Source organism: Macaca nemestrina, chromosome 19 (genome assembly GCF_043159975.1).
Source record: "Macaca nemestrina isolate mMacNem1 chromosome 19, mMacNem.hap1, whole genome shotgun sequence".
Lineage (NCBI taxonomy): Eukaryota > Metazoa > Chordata > Mammalia > Primates > Cercopithecidae > Macaca > Macaca nemestrina.
This window is the reverse complement of record NC_092143.1, coordinates 55,453,388-55,475,298: the sequence shown is the minus strand read 5'-3', so window position 1 is coordinate 55,475,298 and position 21,911 is coordinate 55,453,388. Positions and strand designations below refer to the sequence as shown.

General features: G+C 43.9%; 1 protein-coding gene across 8 annotated transcripts in view; it reads left to right on the top strand.

Annotated features, from left to right (window-relative positions):
* The window catches only part of LOC105499060 (formin homology 2 domain containing 3), a 497,377-nt gene that overhangs the window by 279,822 nt on the left and 195,644 nt on the right, over positions 1-21,911 (top strand). For all 8 annotated transcript variants that reach the window (XM_011771498.3, XM_011771497.3, XM_071085772.1 and 5 more), the window contains exons 6-7: positions 2,489-2,583; positions 21,364-21,475. In XM_011771498.3, coding sequence (XP_011769800.2) covers positions 2,489-2,583; positions 21,364-21,475 — 207 coding nt within the window. The remainder of the gene's footprint in view (positions 1-2,488; positions 2,584-21,363; positions 21,476-21,911) is intronic.

Genomic DNA, 21,911 nt, shown 5'->3' with positions numbered 1-21,911 from the left:
GCTCTGCTACTTAGGCAGTGATGGAGATTTTGGACACATCCCTTCACTTCTCAGAGCCTCAGGTTTTTCCTCTGCCTAATGGAGGTAAAAATACCCACTGCATATGGCTCTTCTATTAATAATACCTATAAAATCCCTCCAGAGAACTTGGCACACAGTGAGCGCTAAATACATGGTAACTTTACAAAATAATTATAGCCCTAGATAGCCTTATTGCAGGTTTCTACCAGTTTGCCCTACCACTACCAATGCAGGAAGTTATTTAACCTCTCTAGTGTTTGATACATAATCACTTCTTTTTAAAATACCTTTGCCAATTTGAGTGAAAACACTACCTTATTATTTTAATTTGCATTTGTTTTATTATAGTGAGAGTGAACAATTTTGCATGCTATTATAAACAAGTTTGTTGTCTCATATAAAATGTATTTGCCTTTTTTTCTGTTGGTATTTAATATTTTACTAGCTGTACTAACTATTTTAAAAAGAAATAATTGTGTTCTTTAACATATTTGTTATAGATCCATTTATCTAGTATAATTTTATATCAAACTTTTGTATGCTATATTCAAATGCTACATACAGATTTCTCATTAGGATGAGAAATGTGATTATAACTGTAATCTCTTTGTAATTCTGTGAATTTTTTAATTGTATCTATAATGTTACTTGCAAATTATGACAATATGTATTTCCAGCAATTTTGTATCTTATTGTTTTTCATATCTTATTAAATTTGTCTGAAATTCTATAGCAGTGTGAAATAATCCATAGGTTTAATGAGCATCATTTAAAAATTATTTTCTGATTAGTAGTAATATCTCTAGTGTGTTACCATTAAATATAATATGAATCTGTTATTTCTCAAAATATACTGCTTATTGTGTCAAGGATATGTCCAAATAATTTTTAAAATTTTTGAGTTCTTACATATTTAGGAGCATAGTTTTTCTCAGAATAACGTGGTTTTCTTTTACTTTTTCTTTCTTTCTTTTGCTTTTCTTTTTCTTTTCTTTTCTTTTCTTTTCTTTTCTTTTTTTTTTTTTTTTTTTTTGAGGCAGAGTCTTGCTCTGTCACCCAGGCTGGAGTGCAGTGGCGCGATCTTGGCTCACGGCAACCTCCACCTCCTGGGTTCAAGCAATTTTCCTGCCTCAGCCTCCTGAGTATCTGGGATTACAGGTGTGCGCCACCACACCCATCTAATTTTTGTGTTTTTAGTAGAGACAAGGTTTTGCCATGTTGGTAAGGCTGGTCTTGAACTCCTCACCTCATGTGATCCACCTGCCTTGGCCTCCCGAAGTGTTGGGATTACAAGCGTGAGCCGCTGCACCTGGCCACTAACGTGGTTTTCTTATTTGATCTTCTGTTAGATAGGATGAGTTTTCTAATATTACATATATATTTGTATACTTAGAATTTGTGTATACTGTTTTGTGTTTTGCTCTTTTTAATCAACATATTTTGTGTAGAATGTTTCTTACAACCCACATATAAACTTTGTGTGTGTAATGCATAAAAAAATGTAAGAATACATCAATATTTTAAGAGTGGTTATCTTTAATTTATGGGAATATGAATTATTTTCACTTTATTCTTCTGTATTTTTCTAAAATGAGCTGTCCTGTTACCAGCATAAAAAAAATGTTGTTTAGAAAAATGTCAATGCCCTGCAATTAGTTTTGGGTGAAATATGATTAGGAGGTTAGATGTGATTGAAGGAATCCTTCTTCCTTTAGGTAACTTCTGTTTGTTCATTATCTATCATTCAGATTATCTTTGTACTAATGGAGTTGAAAACCTGAGTTTAATATTTACTTAAAAAAGCATAGCCAGTATTTTCTATTTGGAGAACAATGATAGTATGTGGTGACTATGTTTTCCTAAACTAAGAATTTAGGATTTGATATGTGAGGAATGTGTGATATCATGTATTTTCATGATACCTGATGTTTTTTACTTGAAAATCTTTAAGGGGAATTGCTCATATTTAACTACACATTTATTGCTGACCTATTGGAATAAAATTGGATTAATTCAGGATGATCCCACAGAATCTGAGGCTTGCTGACCACAGACTGGGGCACTGGACAGGTTGCTTTTGGAAACTTACGTTTGCCTTTGTGGCCCCCGTGGGAGGCCACAACCCAGACACCATCTCATGAATATCTTTGTCCTGTCTGGGACTACACACAGATATAGAAACAGAAAAACATGCATTTATACATCAAGGCACACAGAAACAACAATCACTGGATTGGTGCCTTAATTGCATCTTCTAGGAGCCTGGAATAGCCCTTGTTTCCTCTAGTGTTTGACACTTTCTCTCTGAAATGAGATTTAGCTAATTTCAGAGCTCAGGAATTCTCCTCAGATTTGATCCTTAACATGCTGTGTACTTAAAGTATGAAAATCTTGATTGGTATTATGATCACTGAAGATTGTATTTCTATATAAATCTTTAATGTCTCCTTTTTCTTGTTTTCTGTAGCTTTGGGCCAGATTATGTTGTATGTGGATGGAATGAATGGAGTAATAAACCACAATGAAACCATTCAGTGGCTGTACACTCTCATTGGGTCAAAGGTAAGGGGAAGTTATGGTTGACTGTTTTGTTCAATTGTCATATCACTTGCCTTTCTTTTTTCTTTGAGTCAGTTTTGCAGAAAGAAATTTTATTCAGCTTTTTTCAAGCTATTACAGTATAAATGAGGACTACTGCTCTATAGATTTTAAGATACACTTAAATGGCAAGTAGCTCATGAAATTTTAATGCATTTCTATTTTCTCTTCTCTTAAGCTTTAATCAAGTGCCTTTGGAACCTTTGGTTTTTAATATTTAATTAAATGTTATACCGTAGGGCCGGGCACGGTGGCTCACGCCTGTAATCCCAGCACTTGGCAAGGCCGAGGCGGGTGGATCACAGGGTCAGGAGATCGAAACCAGCCTAGACAACATGGTGAAACCCTGTCTCTACTAAAAATACAAAAATTAGCTGGGCATGGTGGTGCGCACCTGTAATCCCAGCTACTCGGGAGGCTGAGGCAGGAGGTTGCAGTGAGCTGAGATCATGCCACTGCACTCCAGCCTGGGTGATGGAGCAACACTCTGTCTCAAAAAAAAAAAAAAAAAGAAAACCACATTATTCTGAGAAAAACTATGCTCCCAAATATGTAAGAACTCAAAAATTTTAAAAATTATTTGGACATATCCTTGACACAATAAGCAGTATATTTTGAGACTCTGTCTCAAAAAAAAAAAGTTATACCATAGATGTAAGATCTGTGAACCACCTGTATTTCATGTTCATATGTACATATATATCGCTGTGTTGTACATATGTATATGCATATTCCTATATGGATAAAAGAATCTGGGATTACCTTTCAGCTCTAACATCAATTATAAAAGTAACCAATGTTTATTACAGATTTGCCGGGCACCAAACTAGGTCTTTTATTTTTTATTTATTGAGACAGAGTCTTACTCTGTTGCCAGACCGGAGTGCAGTAGCATGATCTCGGCTCCCTGCAACTTCCACCTCCTGAGTTCAAGCAAATCCCAGGCCTCAGTCTCCCAAGTAGGTGGGATTAAAGGCATGACCCACCACCCTGGGCTCATTTTTGTGATTTTAGTAGAGATACAGTTTCACCATGTTGGCCAGTCTGGTCTTGAACTCCTGGCCTCAAATGATCCACCTGCCTCGGCCTCTCAAAGTGCTGGGGTTACAGGCATGAGCCACCACATCCGGCCCATAAAATATCCTAGGTGTTTTATAAGCGTGATCTCATTTAATCTTCATGAGGCCACTATCAGGTAAGTAATATAATTCCTATTTGGTAGTTGAGGAAGCAATGCTTGATTATGAAAGCGTGGCTGGTTTCCCCATGCATTTTGGCACATCACCACCAGCCATGCCTTGGCTGCAAAGTCCCTGAGGTCTCTGGAAGTCCTGCCAAGGAAGCAGATCTACTCCATCACTTCAGGTGTGCCAAACACTGGGCAAGCCTCTGGCATGGTCTTCTCTGGGTTCTGCTGGCACGTAGAGGAGCATGTGTTAGGGACTTGACTGCAGGGGGATTTGGGAGAAGTAGTAAAAGGGACCCTGTCCTGAGCAGGTGCAGATGCACCAAGGTTAAAGTGCTGTGCAGGTAGCATGTTGTGGAGATCTGAGTGGCTGTAGTGGGCAACATGGTCAGATGGAGTGGGGGATCTTGAGGGCCTGGATACAGAATTTGAACCTGACTTAAACAGGTCACAGAATCAGCATAGCTTTGTAGGGGCCCTGAAGCGCATATTGGATTAATCTATTCTCACAATGCCAATAAAGACATACTCAAGACTGGGTAATTTATAAAGGAAAGAGGTTTAATGGACTCACAGTTCCATATGGCTGGGGAGGCCTCCCAATCGTGGCGAAAGGCGGAGGAGGAGCAAAGGCACATCTTACATGGTGGCAGGCAAGAGAGTGTGTGCAGGGGAACTGCCCTTTATAAAACCATCAGATCTCATGAGACTTATTCACTGTCATGAGAACAGCATGGGAAAAACATGCCCTCATGATTCACTTACCTCCCATTGGGTCCCTCCCACGACATGTGGGAATTATTACAATTCAAGGTGAGATTTGGGTGGGTACAGAGAACCAAACCATATCACATGTGGTCTGCCCAGACTGTCCCCCATCCCTGTGTTCACTGCCCACCCCCACTAGAGTGAGCCTTTCAAGGCTGCTGTGCACAGTGCTGTGCTCTGCTGGGGAGCCCATCCCCTGGCCCTGCCCCTGGAGTCACCTGCCTCCCAAGGATTCTACTGTCCTTTGGGAGCACTCAGCCCTGATTTGATTTGGGGAGGAGCATGGTTCTAGTTTTAGGCTGTCTCTCCTTCTCAGACTTCTCAAAATCCTGGTGATTGTGTCCTTGTGTGGTGGGAAAGGCCTTTTCTCTGTGGCTGGTGTTGGCATGCAAATCCCCATGGGGTCCCACATTTGTGGGTGGCCTTCACATCTTCCCCTCAGTTTTCCTTTTTCTAGTATGTATTGATGAGAAAATTTTTCCCCATTTCATATTAGATACAGCTATGGTTTCCCTAGGAAGACTGAAAATCTTTTAAAAGAATGTTTTGGCTTTGTTTTCTATGGAAAATGGAAGTGACTCTATTTTGAAACTGATATAGGTGACCTTGGATGCTGAGTGGAATTCTGGGCCTTCTAGGTTGCTTCAGCCTGGCCAAGGGAAGATTTATATCTCATATCCTGTTTCAGTTTCTTCTCCTTTTTCCTTGCTTGTGCTGGGAACCGTCCCTAACTTTCATGTTCATTTGGAACCTGCTCCCTCCCCAAGGCGCTCTAAATGGTATCGAGGACCTAAAAGCTAGGGAGACGGGAAGAGATTTTGCAAGAAAGATGACGTTTTGTACATGACACAGCTGAATTAAGATATCTTTATGGTTTTATGATGGCCATGATAAAACACCAACAACTTGCCCTATTTCTAAAAGGAAACAAAACCTAACATGCTTACAATAGAAAAACTGACAGTCTAATAGCTCATCGTCAGACAGAGAATAGAGTGAGGGCAAAGTTAGGGAAGGTGGGATGGGTATGGGGAAGAAGCACTGTGAGCAGGGAGAGATGACATAGAGAATGCTGTGGTCCGAATGTGCCCCCTAAATTTTTGTGTTGTAAACGTGATCCCCAATGCAGCAGGGTTTTTTTTTTTGTTTTTTTTTTTTTTTTTTGAGACGGAGTCTCACGCTGTTGCCCAGGCTGGAGTGCAGTGGCGCGATCTCGGCTCACTGCAAGCTCCGCCTCCTGAGTTCACGCCATTCTCCTGCCTCAGCCTCCTGAGTAGCTGGGACTACAGGCGCCCGCCACCGCGCCCGGCTAATTTTTTGTATTTTTAGTAGAGACGGGGTTTCACTGTGGTCTCGATCTCCTGACCTTGTGATCCGCCCACCTCGGCCTCCCAAAGTGCTGGGATTACAGGCTTGAGCCACCGCGCCCGGCCTAATGCAGCAGTGTTAAGAGGCGTTTAGGTCATGGAGGCTCTGCGATCATGAATGGATTAATGCCATGATAAGAAGGATTTGTGGAAGGAGTGCATTTTTTCTCTTTTGATTCTCTGCCATGTGAGAGCACAATCTTCCTCCCCTCCAGAAGATACTGCAACAGGCACCATCTTGGATACAGAGAGACTGGGCCCTCACAGCCAGTGCCTTGATCTTGGACTTTCCAGCCTCCAGAACTGTGAGAAATAAATTTCTGTTCTTCATAAATTACCCAGTCTCAGGTATTTCTTTTTATAGCAGCACATATAGACTAAGAGAGGAAAGGCGCAAAGAAAAGAAGAGAGAGAGATAGAAAAGAGGGAGGAGAAGGAACACAGAGGAGGAAAAGAAGAAGAAAAGCAGAGAAAAAACCCAGAAATAACAGAAATGCATGCCGTGGCTCAGAATCTCTGGTGTTGCAACAGCATCATATTGATTTTACTTTGGAATCATTCTGTAAGGCAAATAAGCAATCAGGAAGGAATGAACACACAGGAAAATCTTTATTGCATTTGTAAATAACATGGAAAAATTATACAATTAAAAAGTTTCAAAAATACATTTCTAGGAATTGTGCTTTCCCAGCCTCCCCCTCCTACACGGTGCACTCGGTGTGTGCTTCCTCAGCGGTGATTCAGGACTCTGGGCCGCCCCCTCAGGGCCTCTGTCTGAGGTGGCACACTCGCCTCCTCCCCAGCCATTTGGGCCATCAGCACTGGATCTGTGGATTTCTGTCTCCATCTTTTATTTTCCCAAAGGAAGGTCTAAAATAGTCGCTGGCTCCTGTGTTCTGCACTGTGCTGGTCACAATGAGGACAAGAGAGCGGAGCCAAGAGTCAGCCTGTGCCTTGGAGTTCACTGTGTTGTTGGAAAGGAGAATTCTGGGGAACAGTGACGCTGCAGCCTGTCCCACTAACTGTGATGTCACATGAAGGTCTCCTGCCACTCTGCAGGGTGTGCTCTGCTCTAGGCAAGTTGCTGAAACTTAACAAAGGCAGTAGCTGCCAAGTTTATTTCCAGTCTACATAGTTCTAACGAGATCACTTCTTATTTACAAAACCAATGGAGTGTCTGCTGACACTCTTCCCTCACCCCCATCTGAATAGTGAGAAATTGAAAAGAACAACAGATACATCAACCTAAGACCCTTAGGTTTTGAGAATGAAGCCTCAGTCTCCTCCTTAAACATACGGTTTGGTCAATACAGCTGCAATAGGTTTTCCCCAATTCAAATGAAGAAATCAGGAAAGCCAGGGGTCCTAGCATTTTGTTTTGACAGAGTCAGATTTATCTTAACCTGGAAAGTTTACCTTGACATCCAGTTGCCTTTGCCTTATACAGTCACAGAGTTGATAAAGGAAATACTGGAGTAGAAAAATCTTGTCATCGTGTTTTCATAATTCTTCATTTTTCTTCCATGAAAGGCAACAAGATGTGATTTTGCAGCCTGCCAGAGGCTCATTATGCAATGCATATTTGCAGATATTTGAGACTCATAGCCAGGGGAGAAAATGATGCATTCGTAGCCAAATAATGACTTTTTAAAAGAAAGAAAAAAGTGTTTTCAATAAAGTGTTTCTTTCTATTTACAAGAGCCCATCTTTAAACTCCCCAGTCAGGGGTAAGAGGCAGATGCCAGGCCCATGACTTATCACAGGATGTGGATTTTTTTCTCTTCATAAATCTGGAATTCTAATTAATTGGGTTAAGATGATTCAGTCTATATACAGCATGGCCCTTTTGTCACCTAGCATGGAAAGTCTGTTTCTTTATCTCTATGGATCCTCTTTTGGCCCATAGGGAAGGCCTTAGGGCCCTGAGCCTGGCAAATACTCACCTCCTTGCTGCCTCTTAGGGGTGCCTCAGGGTACTGGCTTGGAAGCTTCCCTGTCTGCATTGCTCTTCAGGTTAGCTTGCCCTGCTCTCTCTACATTCCCACCAGCCCCATTGAATCTCATCCTTCCATCTGTGCCCCACATTGCTGATCCACAGGTCTCCAGACTTCCTTTCTACTTGTGTGAGGGTGAGCAGGCCTCGCTACTCCTGTGTAGCCCTAGCTGGAGGAGCCCTGGTCAAGGCCCTCCTTGCATGCATGTACACACACACACACACATGCACGCACACTCGCTTGCTTGCTCTCTCTCTCTCTCTCTCTCTCTCAGTCATACACATTAGCCTATGTGCCTGCCCGCCACCCCACCCCCAACACTGGGGACATTGCTGAAAGTTTCTTTAGGACTGCAAAATGAAGAGAAGTAACATGATGTGTAGAATGTTGTGTAGAAAGTGGTGGAGGAGGGGAAATTGACAGGGATGGGAAAGCTGGGTGGGAAGGGTTAACTCAGTATCACAGCTGTGAGGTGAGAGTAGCAGTAGAAACAGAATAATGAAAAAATGGAGACATTTTGAGGACTAGCTGTCTAGGGGGAGATTTCTAGATATAAGAAAATAAAAGGAACCAAAGGTGGGGGTCACAGTTTGACTCTGCAGCTATAAATACGGCAGTGCCTCTGGCAGTTGAAGAGTTGGACATTGGGGTTTGTTGGCAAGAAAACATTGGACACACTGGTTTGGAGATGAAGGAAATATTCCCAAAGAGAGCTAAGTGCCATAGAGCCTGGTGCTCCATGTGCCCCAGGAGATACTGGCTGTTGGACGAGGAGAGGAGATGCAGTGAGCCCTCTGGTCTTAGAGCCACTGGCATGGCACTGTTGTGTGATCTGCTCAGATGACCCAAATGTGGGGGTGAGAACTGAAGACCTTTGTAAATTACTTAATGTAAATAATGGAATCCTAGCCTTGAACAGATGGCAATGTCATGTTAAAGGTGTTCCTGACATCTTCAATCCCATTCCTGATATTGCTAGAGGCAGAAGGACCATCAAATCATTTGCCTAGGTTGCCCAGGGATACTGTTGCATGCTGGAATTGGTGGAAAGCCTTCCTTTTTGGGACATGCATTACCTGTCATTAACCAAATGCTTGTGCATTGCTTTCTTGAACAAGACACTCTGACTTGTTGTGGAAGCTCATTGAGTGTTTAAAGGCAGTCACCATGTGAACCCTGTCCAAGCTAAACTTGATGGCTGCTACAGATAGTACCTGGGTACATAATTTTCAGCTCCTCATCCTACTGGTTACCAACTCTTCTGTTCATGTAGTAGAAAGAATAGTAATATGGTAGCTGGGATACGATATCATTCTTCCACAAATGCCACCTCTGATTTATTACATCTTTCAGCAGCAGCCCTGGGTGTTGCCTCAAGTTTGAACTGGCAATCCACTAAGCCTTCCGGATTTTTGTCACACATATTTATCTGCCAGTTTCTTCCATTCTGCATGTCTGTGATTGATTGATTCACATTTAAATGCAGGGCTTGCATTTTCCCCCCATTGACTGTAGGCCAGAGTTCCAGCCTCAAGATAATTAAGAATTCTGTTTTGCCTCTTTCTCTTATTAACTGTTAGTGCTAATTTTATTTAACAAAAAATGAATAAGCAGATCTTCCATGCCATTGATGAAAATGTCTAGTGGGACAGAGACAAGGAATGCATAAACCAGTGCAGCTTGCAGGTTGACACTGATCAGTCAGAGCATTTTAGGGTCATTGTGCAATTAGTGGGAAGCTGCTGAACTCTGACCATCCAGCTGTGTTTCTTCACTGGGTTCACAAGGCCTTCCTGGAATCAAGATATGCTGCGTCTGTCAGTCAGTGCCAGAGCTCTGGAGTCACTCATGCCTGCACCATCCTTGGGGTGGGTTGCTTTTTCATCTTTAAAATGGGAGTTATAATAGTGAAGAAGATGTGAAACGCTAAGCAGCAGGAGATGCCCAGTATGGTTTCCCATCCCTGCCCTCTGGAGTACAGGGTTTTATTCTTTTCCCTTCTCCCCCACCACCTTGTTGACCTTCCCTGTGGCTTAAGGCTTTTGTCTCAATGGGGAGAAGGCTTTGGCTGGGGTTTCCTGTCTTTTCACAGTGCTGGCTGCTCCCTTCCTCCTTTAGGGTTGGTGCTGTTCTGCCTGCTGTGTGACTGTGCACAGCCAGGCCTGCACTATTAGGAAATTTTCTTGGTCCCAGCCCTGCCCCCTGCTTCTTTGTGAGTGCCATGGAGAGCAGCCTACTGGTGGGTGCCAAATCCCTTTGTGTCTGCAGTTCCAAGGGGTTTATGCTCTCATGGTAGCCCACAGTTGACATTTGACGATTTGCTAAAACTATTATCTGAGGTTATATTGTTTTAATTATTATTATTTTTTGAGACGGGGTCTTGCTTACCCATTCTGGAGTACAGTGGCATAGTCTCGGCTCACTGCAGCCTCGACAGCCCAGGCTCAAACAATCCTCCCACCTCAGCCTCCTGAGTAGCTGGGACTACAGGGCACACACCACCACACCCAGCTAATTTTCTGTGTTTTGGATGGAGATGGGGTTTCACCATGTTGCCCAGTCTGGTCTCAAACTCCTGAGCTTAAGTGATTCTCCCACCTTGGCTTCCCAAAGTGCGGAGAATACAGGCATGAGCCACAGTGCCTGGCCTGAGTTTTTCCTACTGCTTTGTATAAATGGCTTCATTTTCCTCCCCTCCCCTGCCTCAGATAGTCCATTGCTGGCCTCTCACCCTTTCTGGGTGGAGAGAACACACTCCCTCCCTAGATTTCAGGCTACTTGGTTTTCCTGCAACCCCAGCTATATGATGGGCTCAAGAAAAGTTACGGTGTGAAAGATTGTTTGTCTCTCTCTTATTATTAGGTTGGGAGTGACACTCGACATCTTTCCAGCTGGAAGCCAGAAGTCCAATTGTTAATATTTTAAAAACACTGTAAATACACTGCAATAGCATGAGATATACTCAGCCAGAAAATTCTATATGGTCCAGGTAAAGGCAGTTACTAGAACATTATAGTTAGTTCCTTGAATTGTACTATTGTCTTAAATCCATCCTTAATGTTGGATGTTGTGTTTATAATTCCCACATTAATTGAATTGAAATATGTTTCATTAATAGAAATTTGATTAAGACTAATTCTTTTAATAATGCAGTTAAAGATAACAGATTAAAGAAAAAATATGGCAAGTGGGCATGTTGGCCTGTAGTCCCAGCTATGGGGAGGCTGAGACAGGAAGATCCCTGGATCCCAGTTCTTGATCAGCTTGAATAGACCCCATCTCAAAAAACGAAAATAGCTAAAGTTTACTGGTGTAGTATGGAAATCTTGATAGTAAAAAATAACTTTTTAAAACATTTACTGAATTTTTTGTGATTATAAAAGTAGCATTCTCTTTGTATAAAACTTTAGAAATACAAAAAATGTAAAATAAAAATTACCTGGAAACACTACCACATAAAGATCATCATTTTTTGGTACCTTTTCTTCTGATTTTTCTTTGAATTTTTCTTACGAAGTTAACTCTAAGTATATTATAAGCATTTCCTGTGTTACTACAACATTTTTAAACTGCAGTATTTAATGCCTACATAGTATACAGTCATATGAATGTACTATTATTCATTTGACTTTTCTCATCTTGTTAATTGAATTGTTTCCAATGCTATGCTGTATTTAAAGAGCTTTGTTTCTAATGGCATAAAAATAGTTTAGTGAATGAGGTTGTGTTTGAATTTTTGCATGTTTATCAACATTATATTAGAGGAGATTTCTAAAATTCCGTGGGTTTTAATGGCATAGTCATGTAATATTTGTGTTGGAGTCATTGTGGGTATAAAGTGCCAGCTTCTTCCTTAGGGCTGTTGCTCTTCTGCCGGCCACTTGGCTGTGCATACCCAGAACACTCATTCTCACTGATTTGATATGTTAGAGGCCCCCACGTGAGAATAATCTCAGTAGGAGAAAAAAGGGAAAAAGCAAGTTTCACTAGTTATTGTTTTAGGAAGACCTCAGAGTGAGAGAGAAGTGATTCAGGCCAGGCCTCAAAGAGGGCAGCAGGCTGAGGAGGCCCCACCGTCCAGACGGGTCTCCAGACACAGGGCTAAACAGAAGTTTCTTCCATTCACTCTGAGATGATCATCTTCAGGGAGCTGACTGTGGTTCCTCAATTCTTAAAAGGCTTGCTGATAAACCTGAATTTTAACTTACAAAGACATTATCCTTGTGAACGCAAGAAGCAGAAACTAAGGGTACACCTTTGACTCTTCTGTCCCTGTAGCCCAGGGCAACCAGCTGAGTTTTAGCAGTTGGAGGAAGAATAGAAGTGGGTGGCTCCAATCTGCAAGAACATTTAGGGAAATGCAAAAACACCAAAGTAGGCAGCATGCTGTTCCTCCCAGAGAGATGTTCTACCCTTTTCTAGGAGAGTTGGATGGGCAAGAGAACCAGAAGCAGCATAGACTTCTGGGAGCCTGCAGGGTTCTGCCACTCTCTACTCTACCCCCCGTCTGCCAGCCCTTCTCCCCCTACTCCAAAAAGATGTGAGCTGCCTGCCACACTCTTCTAACAGCACGTTTGCCAAACCTGGGATTTAGCTATTCATTGTCATGTTTCCAGGGCTGGTTATTTACTTAAGAGAGTTCTTTAACCTTTATTGTTACTCAGAAGATAATATTTGTCACATTTTTCCCAAGGCTTAAGTTTTTGCACCAGAGTGAAAGATGGAAACCTCCATAGTATAGTGGAAAGAATCAGATTGACCTGGGTTTTTCTTTAACTTCTTCCAGGAATGAGCTATGCGACAAGTTACATAGCCTCCTTAGAATGTGAAGTTTTGCATTTGAAAATGGGAATGCTGCCAACTGGAAAGTACCCAATCTTGTTGATTTCCCTCAACCAAGAATTTCATTTTGCATATCAAGGTGCTCCTTCGGGCAATATCGTAGTGCAGGGATTTTGGTATTCCTAAGTAAACAATAAAAGATGTGCATTTTGTTTTTTTTGTTTTTTTTTTTGTTTTAAGGCAGAGTCTCTCTCTGTCACCCAGGCTGGAGTGCGGTGGCACCATCTTGGCTCACTGCAACCTCACCTCCTGGGTTCAAGCGATTCTCCTGCCTCAGCCACCTGAATAGCTGGGATTACAGGTGCGTGCCACCACGCCCAGCTAGTTTTGTATTTTTAGTAGAGACAGGGTTTCATCATGTTGGTCAGGCTGGTCTCGAACTCCTGACTTTGTGATCTGCCCACCTTGGCCTCCCAAAGTGCTGGGATACAGGCATGAGCCACCATGCCCAGCCGCATGTTACTTTTTGTCAGTTATTCATAATTACCTTGAATGTCTTAAGGGAAAGTTAACCAAGTGGATGTTTTCTGATCCTTGTCCACTTTTATTAATGGTTCTTTAAAGAAGTTCTTACTGACAAAGCCAGTCCCTGCAAAAGGGGGTGTTTCCCTGATTGTGCTGTGAAGCGAATACACAAAACCAAAAGTGAGCACCAAGCAGTGCAGGCTTTATTCGATGGCCATGGAATTGAGAAGTGGAAGCATGGTTCACAAATCAGTTCCTCAGTTCAAGAGAAGTCACAGATACAGGGCATCTTTAATGAAGGGGTTGGGGCATTAAAAGCAAGGGAAGCAATAGTCATGTCTTTTCTGGAAATGGTGGGGGAGGGACTTCTGAAACTGGAATGCAACTTTTCTTTTTGTCCTTTTATGGTTTCTTCTGATTGTTGTCATGGTGATTATCAACTGTCAGGGTGCTGGTGGAAGTATCTTTTTGCATGAGAATTAGATGATAATGAAGTCTAGAAACTCTTCAGAGGCCAAGTGAGAGGCCACCCTGGATCCCAGCAGTTGGACCCTGTTTAGTCAGGAGGGGAAACTTCTGACCTCAGGCATCCTGTTTCCCAAAGATAAGCAGAGTTAAGGTAGGATAGAAATTCACTTGGTCGTATAGGCCTTTTCCGGGGTAACAAAACCTTCATCTAAGCCCCAGAATTTTATCTCAATAGAGAAAATGCCAGCCAGGCGCGGTGGCTCACGCCTGTAATACCAGCACTTTGGGAGGCTGAGGAGGGTGGATCACCTGAGGTTGGGAGTTCGAGACCAGCCTGACCAACATATTAGACGATTATTTTAGATTATTTTAAAATAGTTATTTAAATAAACATTATTTTAGATACTAAAAATACAAAATTAGCTGGGCTTGGTGGTGCATGCCTGTAATCCTAGCTACTCCGGAGACTGAGGCAGGAGAATTGCTTGAACCTGGGAGGTGGAGGTTGCAGCGAGATGAGATGGTGCCATTGCACTCCAGCCTGGCGCTGGAAAAAAAAAAAAAGAGAGAGAGAGAGATAAAATGCTAATTTGTAGTATATTTATTGTTATTTTTAATTATTTTGTGTTGTCTGCTTTATTTTACATTCTGTAAGATTTCCTGTTCACTAGTAAAATCCTAAGGGCTACCCAGCCTTATCCTTGGCTAATATACCTTCTGCAAATTGCATTGTGTCATAAGCAGGTTGGCCATCAGACCCTGAGGCTGGACCATGTGGGTTTGGTGCACATGACTTCCTGTTCTGGTAGATGTGCCAACCCTGGTCTCTGCACTGTCCCTTGAAGGACACCTGCAAACCAAGACCCAGAGTTCTGTACTTAGTTAGTATGTTTGCGCCTGTTCTTTATTTCTGGTAATACTCACCTCATGTTGCAGATAACCTGTTAGAGGTCGAGAAGGGAGAGATTTGGAGTCTGGGATGTCTGTTGGATTGTTTGATAACCAGTTAGGAAGGCTTTAGGGCACACTCTGAGCTGCTTGCTCAGAAATTCTGAGCTTAAGTATATGGCATTGGGATACAATATTTAAATAAAGAGTTTGTATCCTAAGTCACTTGAGATCTTTTTTTTCTTTACAGTAATACTAGTATATTCTAAAGTGCTGGTGAGCTTGTAAACAATGTGGTAAAGCTTTATAGATCAAGTTATCTTACCACTTTCGAATTCAGTTTTAATAACCAGCATCCATTTATATAGCATATATTTATGATGTTTTAGTGGAAAATGAAACAAATAAAATGAAGCATGGTTTTCCAACCCCCTTTGTAATTTCAATCTTGAGGTTTGGAAATTGTTTTCTTTTTATGGCTGTTGAATTTTTAGAAGAAAAATTAGGAATTTGAAGATTTTTTGGAATTCTTTTATTTTTGCTTAACGAGCAGCATATTTGACCTGCTAAGTATAGTTCTTGCATGTCTGTAAGTGCAATAAAAGATGAAGGGACTTCCAGTTTGTTTTTATGTGTAAAAGTATTAAGAAACTGCTTTTTATTACCCTCCCACATAGTTGGTGATTACATTTTATCTGCAATCTAGATACATAGGTTCTGTACAGGCAACTCCACACTCTTCCTTTGGGTTGACCTGGAAAATAAAACAACAGCAACAAGGCTCTTTGTTGACACCATCCTGCTACCCTTCCCTCCAACCCAGCCTCCCTGTTGTGGAGCTGACATTGAGCCCTGAGTTATTTATGGAATATGGAGATTCAGTCCCTGGACTGAAGCTTGACTTGAAAATGTCACTTCCTTGGGTCAAGAGGAATCTCTGGTCCTCTGAAGGCTTTTAGCCTTTATTTTGAGAGTGCAAAATGATAGGTGCAACAGAAAGTAAAGCTCAGCTCAGTAACACCAAAAATGTGCTAAATCATTATGAAATGTGCAATAATTCACAGCCATCTGTATGTTCGTGCTTTTGCACTCCCCTTATGCAAGGGGATTATTTCAGATTTCTGTTATATACTGTGATTTAGCTGCATGCTTTAGAACAACATAAACATAGTCTTCATTATAACAGACAACTAAAAACGGAATACTAGTATTTCCTAGATTGTAATTAAAGAAAATGTAGGTAACAGAAAGCCCAAAGCCTGGATCTAGAGCTGTGGTGTGTTTCTCCAGCCCAAAGAAAGTGGGGCTGTTTGTGTGAACAGGAGCCCAAAAGCCATCACATGGTTCTTTTGCTCCATGGAAGCTGGAAAGGGCTGGCTGGATCCAGTTCTGGGCCTTGCTCTCATCTACAGTGCTGGAGCTGTCCTCTGAGAAAACTGTCTGTTTGCATGTGTCCTCAGCAACCCAGTACTCAAAATGTTGTTGAAAGTAGAAGCAGAGAATCTTGGATTCGGAGGGACCTTACCCGTGAGGTCAGCCAGTCCACCCACTGCAGGCTCTGAATTCCTTCTGCAAAGGCCTTAGTAAGTGGCCGTGCAGAGCCTCCAGAGACAGGGAAACGACTCCCTCCCTGCCAGCTTGGTTGTCTTGAGACCACTGATGCTGACACTGCCTGCTTGTTGCCCTATAATCCTGTGTGACGGCTTTGTAACTCCTGTATCTTCCATGGCCTTGGATGCTCCATAAGATTGAGAATCAATTCTGATTGATTTCTCTCAGTGCTGGACAAATGGACAGGTTCTTGAGCCTATACGTCGTAGTGAAACCCTTCATTACCACGTGAAGGCACGCCAGGCAGAGATGAAAATCAGACAGTTCAGATTGGAGTGACGCTTTGCTGACATGTCTAGGCCACACCGTGGTGTGTGCTCTGGCATCCTTGCAACTTAATCCACTCTCCTAGTTTGTGACACTCTCTCTTGCTGCCACACTGGGCCTGCCTCTCCTTCTCTGTCATTGTCCTCTCCAATTTGCCTCTTCTCATCAGATGTGGGCTGTAAATCTTAATATCTACTCCACTTATTATAAAATGTGTCTAACATAAGTGCAAGGGGCACCAGGGGTGGATTTTTAAGAGCTATGGGGTGAGCAGTGTCTTTGGACCTGAAGGAGACGGTGTGTGGCCTCCACTGTGGTTGTTCCAAGCTGTCAAGGGTTTTGACTGCATTCCAGATACATGAGGGCATCAGAGTAAATGATTTCTGGATAAATGAGGTTGGCTCATAGAGTTCTTTTGATAGAATGTACCTTTTTTACTTTCAAGTCAATGCAGTAATGCTAGTAAGGTATTTCTGAGGAGGATCCCACAGGACATATTTTGACAATGAGTTAGTACATGCTTGCAATTGGTACCATGCATTTCTACAAAATTAATGTTCTAGTGCTCTTTTTTTCCTAACGTGATTTAACTAATATGCTTATTATTAATTTACATAGTAAAGCTTCCAAAAGTACATCCACATAAACTTAAACTCAATAGAAGCCAAATTCATAGAAACCCAAAGTTATGAATCAGAAGATGTTTGGGGATTTTTTTAAAAAAACAAATTAGAGTGCCAAAAGAGCTCCAAACAGAGCCTGTATCACAGAGGAGAGAAAGACAGGAATAGGCATGTTGAGACCGATAGAAAAAGGAGGCTTTGCTAGAAAACAGTGGTTTCTTAATTAGAGAACCACATAGAGGAGAATGGCTTAGGAATTCTGGGTGCCTGAGACCGTATCGGTCAAGGCCCCTTGACCACAGAGATACTCAGAGGGCGCCTCTGTGAGGTGGGCTAAGGGGCCCTGCTGAGACCAGCTAATGGGGGGAGTGAGTTGGGCAGCAACCAGGTTCTTTCCTGGGAAGGCATTTAGAGGCTTAAACCACATAATAATAGTCCACCCACTGAGGAAGTTGCCAAGCCTGAACTTGCTAGGTCTTTTTATTTACTTGAAGAAATTTCTTCAGCCCTGAACGTACAAAGCGCAACTCATTATGCCATACCTTCGCCTTCAACCTCCAACCGTGTAGTTGAGAAAAATACACTGGAATGTAGTCTATTCCTACAGAATAGAAGCAGAGGAGCAATTGTGGGCCTCAAGTTATGAGGGCAGACACTCTGTGAAGAGTTCCCAGCACTCTAAAGTACTCAGCTCCCTGTGTGGGGAGGAGGTGACCTTGAGAATAACAGCCCAGGGCATGGCTTGCCCTCAGTGCAACGGTTGGGGTCGGGGGGCTTGGCTTTGCTGGGGGCTACTACAAGGTGAGAAGGGGAGGCTGGGGGCTGGGAGGGCTCACTTCACACAGCATAGGGGGATGGACTGGGGGACAGGCTGGCCTACCCTTCACACATATGCTGACTGAACACCACCTCATGGGGCGGGTAAAGCCTGTCTGCTGCTGTGAAGCTTACGTTCTTAGGGGTAACAGAGGCATAATAGGTGAACAAGTGTCTTCAGCAATTTCAGGTCATGCTAAAGGATGTGGATAAAAAAGACCGAGTGTAGTGGCTCATGCCTGAAATCCTAGCACTTTGGGAGGCCGAGGTGGGAGTTTAAGACCAGCCTGGGCAACATAGAGAGACACTATCTTTACACAAAATGTTAAAGAAAATTAGCCAGGTGTGGTGTCACGCACCTATAGTCCCAGTTACTCGAGAGGCTGAGGTGGGAGGATGACTTCAGCCCAGGAGTTTGAGGCTGCAGTGAGCTGTGCTTGCACGACCACATTCCAGCCTGGCTGACAGAATGAGACCCTGTCTCAAAAGAATGAAACGAGGTGGCTGGGCACGATGGCTCATGCCTCTAATCCCAGCACTTTGAGAGGCCGAGGCAGGCAGATCACCTGAAGTCAGGAGTTCAGGACCAGGCTGGCCAACATGGTGAAACACCTTCTCTACTTAAAATACAAAAATCAGCCAGCCACGGTGGTGTGAACCTGTAGTCCCAGCTACTCAGGAGGCTGAGGCAGGAGAATCACTTGAACCTGGGAGGTGGAGGTTGCAGTGAGCCAAGATTGCACCACTTCACTCTAGCCTGGGCAACAGAGCGAGACTCCATCTCAGAATAAATAAATAAAAATGAAACAGGGTGATGTGATGTGACCAAGGGGCTCCTTTAGGTAAAGGAGTCAGGAAGGCATTTTCTATATGAGAATTTCTCTGACCTGAAGGATGAGGTCAGTCCTGTGATGACTGGTTCCAGGTGGCTTTCAGGCAGAAGGAATAACCAATGAGAAGACCCTGAATCATGGATGAACTCTGCCGTGTGAAAAACACTCACACAACTATAGAGCTTAGCATGTGAAGCGCACTGGGCCCAAGAGGGGGTGTCAAGAAAGGAGATCAGAGGGCTTGGCGGAGGCCAGCACAGAAAGCCTGCCGGGACAGGCAGCACCCTGGGCATGATGGGGAGTGATGGAGGCTTGAGAGAAGGAGGGTGCAGTGGTCACTCTGGCTGCAGTTTGGACAATGGACTTCAGAAGGACAAGGCCAGAGCACTTAGGCTATTGTAGTGGTCCAGGGTGATGGACAGAGAGAATGTAAAGGGGCAAGTTTGGGATAGAATTTGAAGGGAGCTCTTGCAGTACTGAGGGTGGATTTGCTGTGGAGATGGGGTGAGGGAAGTGCAGGTGAACCCCTCCCTGTGCTCAGGGTGGTGGGGCCTTGTCCTGAGGTGGGGGCTTTGGAGGACGCAGGCTAGGAGTGGTAGGTGGAAGGGGGTAAGCATGAATGAAAACTGAGAGTTCTGTTTTGGCCACAGTGAATCTGTTAGCATCTGAGTGGAGATGTCAGGAGATTATATGATGTGTGCTCAGGAGTTTCAGGGCTGGAATGCGATATTTAGCATCTGATCTTAGATGGACTTTCAAACCAGGGCACTGGATGAACTCACCTAGAGAGAGTGTGGAAAGAGAAGGAGAGTAAAGAAGAGTGAACTCAGAGGTCTTCCCACACTGAGAGACTGAGCACCCAAAAGGAACCAATGAAAAAGGAGCCACTCAGGAGACTTTGCTTGCCCAGAGGGAGAGGAAGTTGTTTCTGGAGAGACCAGTTAGTTGTCACATGGTGCTGAGAGTTGACTAAAAATGGGCAGAGAAGTAACCACTGAATTTGATACCGTGGAGGCCACTGGTGACCTTGACAAGTAATCTATCAAGGAGGTGATGGAAGTCCTATCAAATTGAGCTGAAGAGTCAGAAGGAAGTTAGGAGGTGGAGCCAGGGGCTGTAGCACCTCTTTGAAGACGTTTCCTTATAAAGGGGAGCTGTGCACCTGGGCACTGGCTGGAGAGAGATGTGGAACTGAGGGAAAGACAAATGGTGTGCTTGGTAGGTATGACAGCAGAGGAGAGGGAAGCAAGGGGGTAAAGGGGTTGCATGAATGTGGATGAATGACTTGGGGTGAGTGGTGTTTTTAAGCTATTCTCTGTGGACTGCACAACACAGTTCCCTCTTTGGGCTCCCCCAAATTTACCTATAAATTCTACCCATGTCCCCTAACACTGTGATGTGGGCAGATGCGTCCAAGAGGCACAGAATCTTCCTTGGGCTACAGAACGCAGGAAGAAGCTGGAGCTGATTTGCCACAACCAGTGATACAGGCTCAAGGGGTGGGCGAGAGGTCATGGATTGATTGATCTGGTCACTGACTGATTTATTCAGTCAGCAAACACCTTCCAGCTCTCTCTGCACCAAGTGCAGTTCCAGGTCCTGCAGCCACAGTGCAAATAAGCTCCCTCTACCCTTGAAAGTGCATTTTGCCCATAGCGGGATGGGGCCACTGGCAAGCCAGCAGCTTGGGGTGGAATGTACAGCTCAAGGCAACCTTGCTGTTTCTCAGCTGCACAGTTTGAACCCATTTGGAGGAGGGAGTTGGTGTGCAAGTTCCTTTAGGAGGAGGCTTTTGGAAGGAAGTGGAGTCAAGGGCAAGACTGTGGGCAAGTCCCCGCACCAGCACCTAAGGGGCCCCGGAGGCTGACCCAGAAACCCCAAGGCTGCTGCAGCCCCGGGGCTGGTAAAGCTGGAATTAGGAATCTGTGGCCGCTTCAGTTGGGAGGTTTGGGGTTTTCTGTAGGTGAATAACCTGTGACCTCCCTGAGGGCGCATACTGAGGGAGGGGCTTCTGCCTGTGTGAGGGAAGGCCTCTGGGCTTCATGCGGCTCCTGGCAAATGCTGAGCCCTGGATCCAGGGAGCAGGGGTTCTCCGGCTCCAGGCGGCCTTCTCTGCTTGGCTTTAAGAATGGGGGACTTGGTTCCGGTTCCCTTCCACCTAAGCTGGCTGTCGTGACTTTGGATGAATTGTTTAACCTGCTATTTCTGCTTCTTCAACTGGAAAAATAAGAACTGTGCTTATGCCTACCTTACGATGTTATAGTTGGGGTAAAATGAAGATATAATTGATTCAGCAAATGCTTGTGTTTTGAGAGTTGCCAGGTGTGAGTTCTGGAGCCATGCGTCCCGGGTTCACGTCCTGGTTCTGTTTTTTTACTGCGTGACTGCATACAGGGAACTTTGTACCTCAGTTTCCTGATCTGCACCATGGGGATAGTACTAACACCTGCCTTCTGAGGCCTCTAATGAGGGGCTGTGAGGATCTGTGAAGCAATCCGTTTAATCGCTGAGAGTATCTCATCTAGGAAATGCCGGGTGCCAGCTGCGGTTAGGAAGATGCTCTCAGGTGCACAGGGCCTCGTTGCAGCGATGTGATGGTTTTATCTCTTCTGCCAGTTCCGCCTGGTGGTGAAGACAGCGCTGAAGCTGCTGCTCGTCTTTGTAGAGTACTCGGAGTCCAACGCGCCTCTCCTGATTCAGGCTGTCACTGCTGTTGACACGAAAAGAGGTGAGTAGTCCCTGCCCCCTTATGTCATGAAGGTGATGGTGTCTAATGTAGGGAGGTTTCCGCGTTGTACGTGTTTGAGACAGATTTAAGAATTAACAGAATTCCTGAGATGTGGACTTCCTACTGCAAGAAACATTGTTTAGGATAGTAAGCACACAAAGCTTAGGGCCAGAACGGGGTTTGATAATGAAAGAAAAGTGCTCATGGGCTTACCTGGGAGAGGTCAGATGCTGAGCTTGTCTTTGCCTCTACCCAGCTCCTGCCACCGAAACACGGAAGTCCAGCTCCTCCTCCTGTTCTTCCTGTCTTGTTCAAGGTCGCCCTGGCTCCTTCCTCCCCTCCCCTCTATGCTTCATTGCTTAAGACCCCCAGATGTTTCTAGAACCTTCTCCCTAGTAAACATACATGTGCATCATTCTTAGCAAACTATCACAAG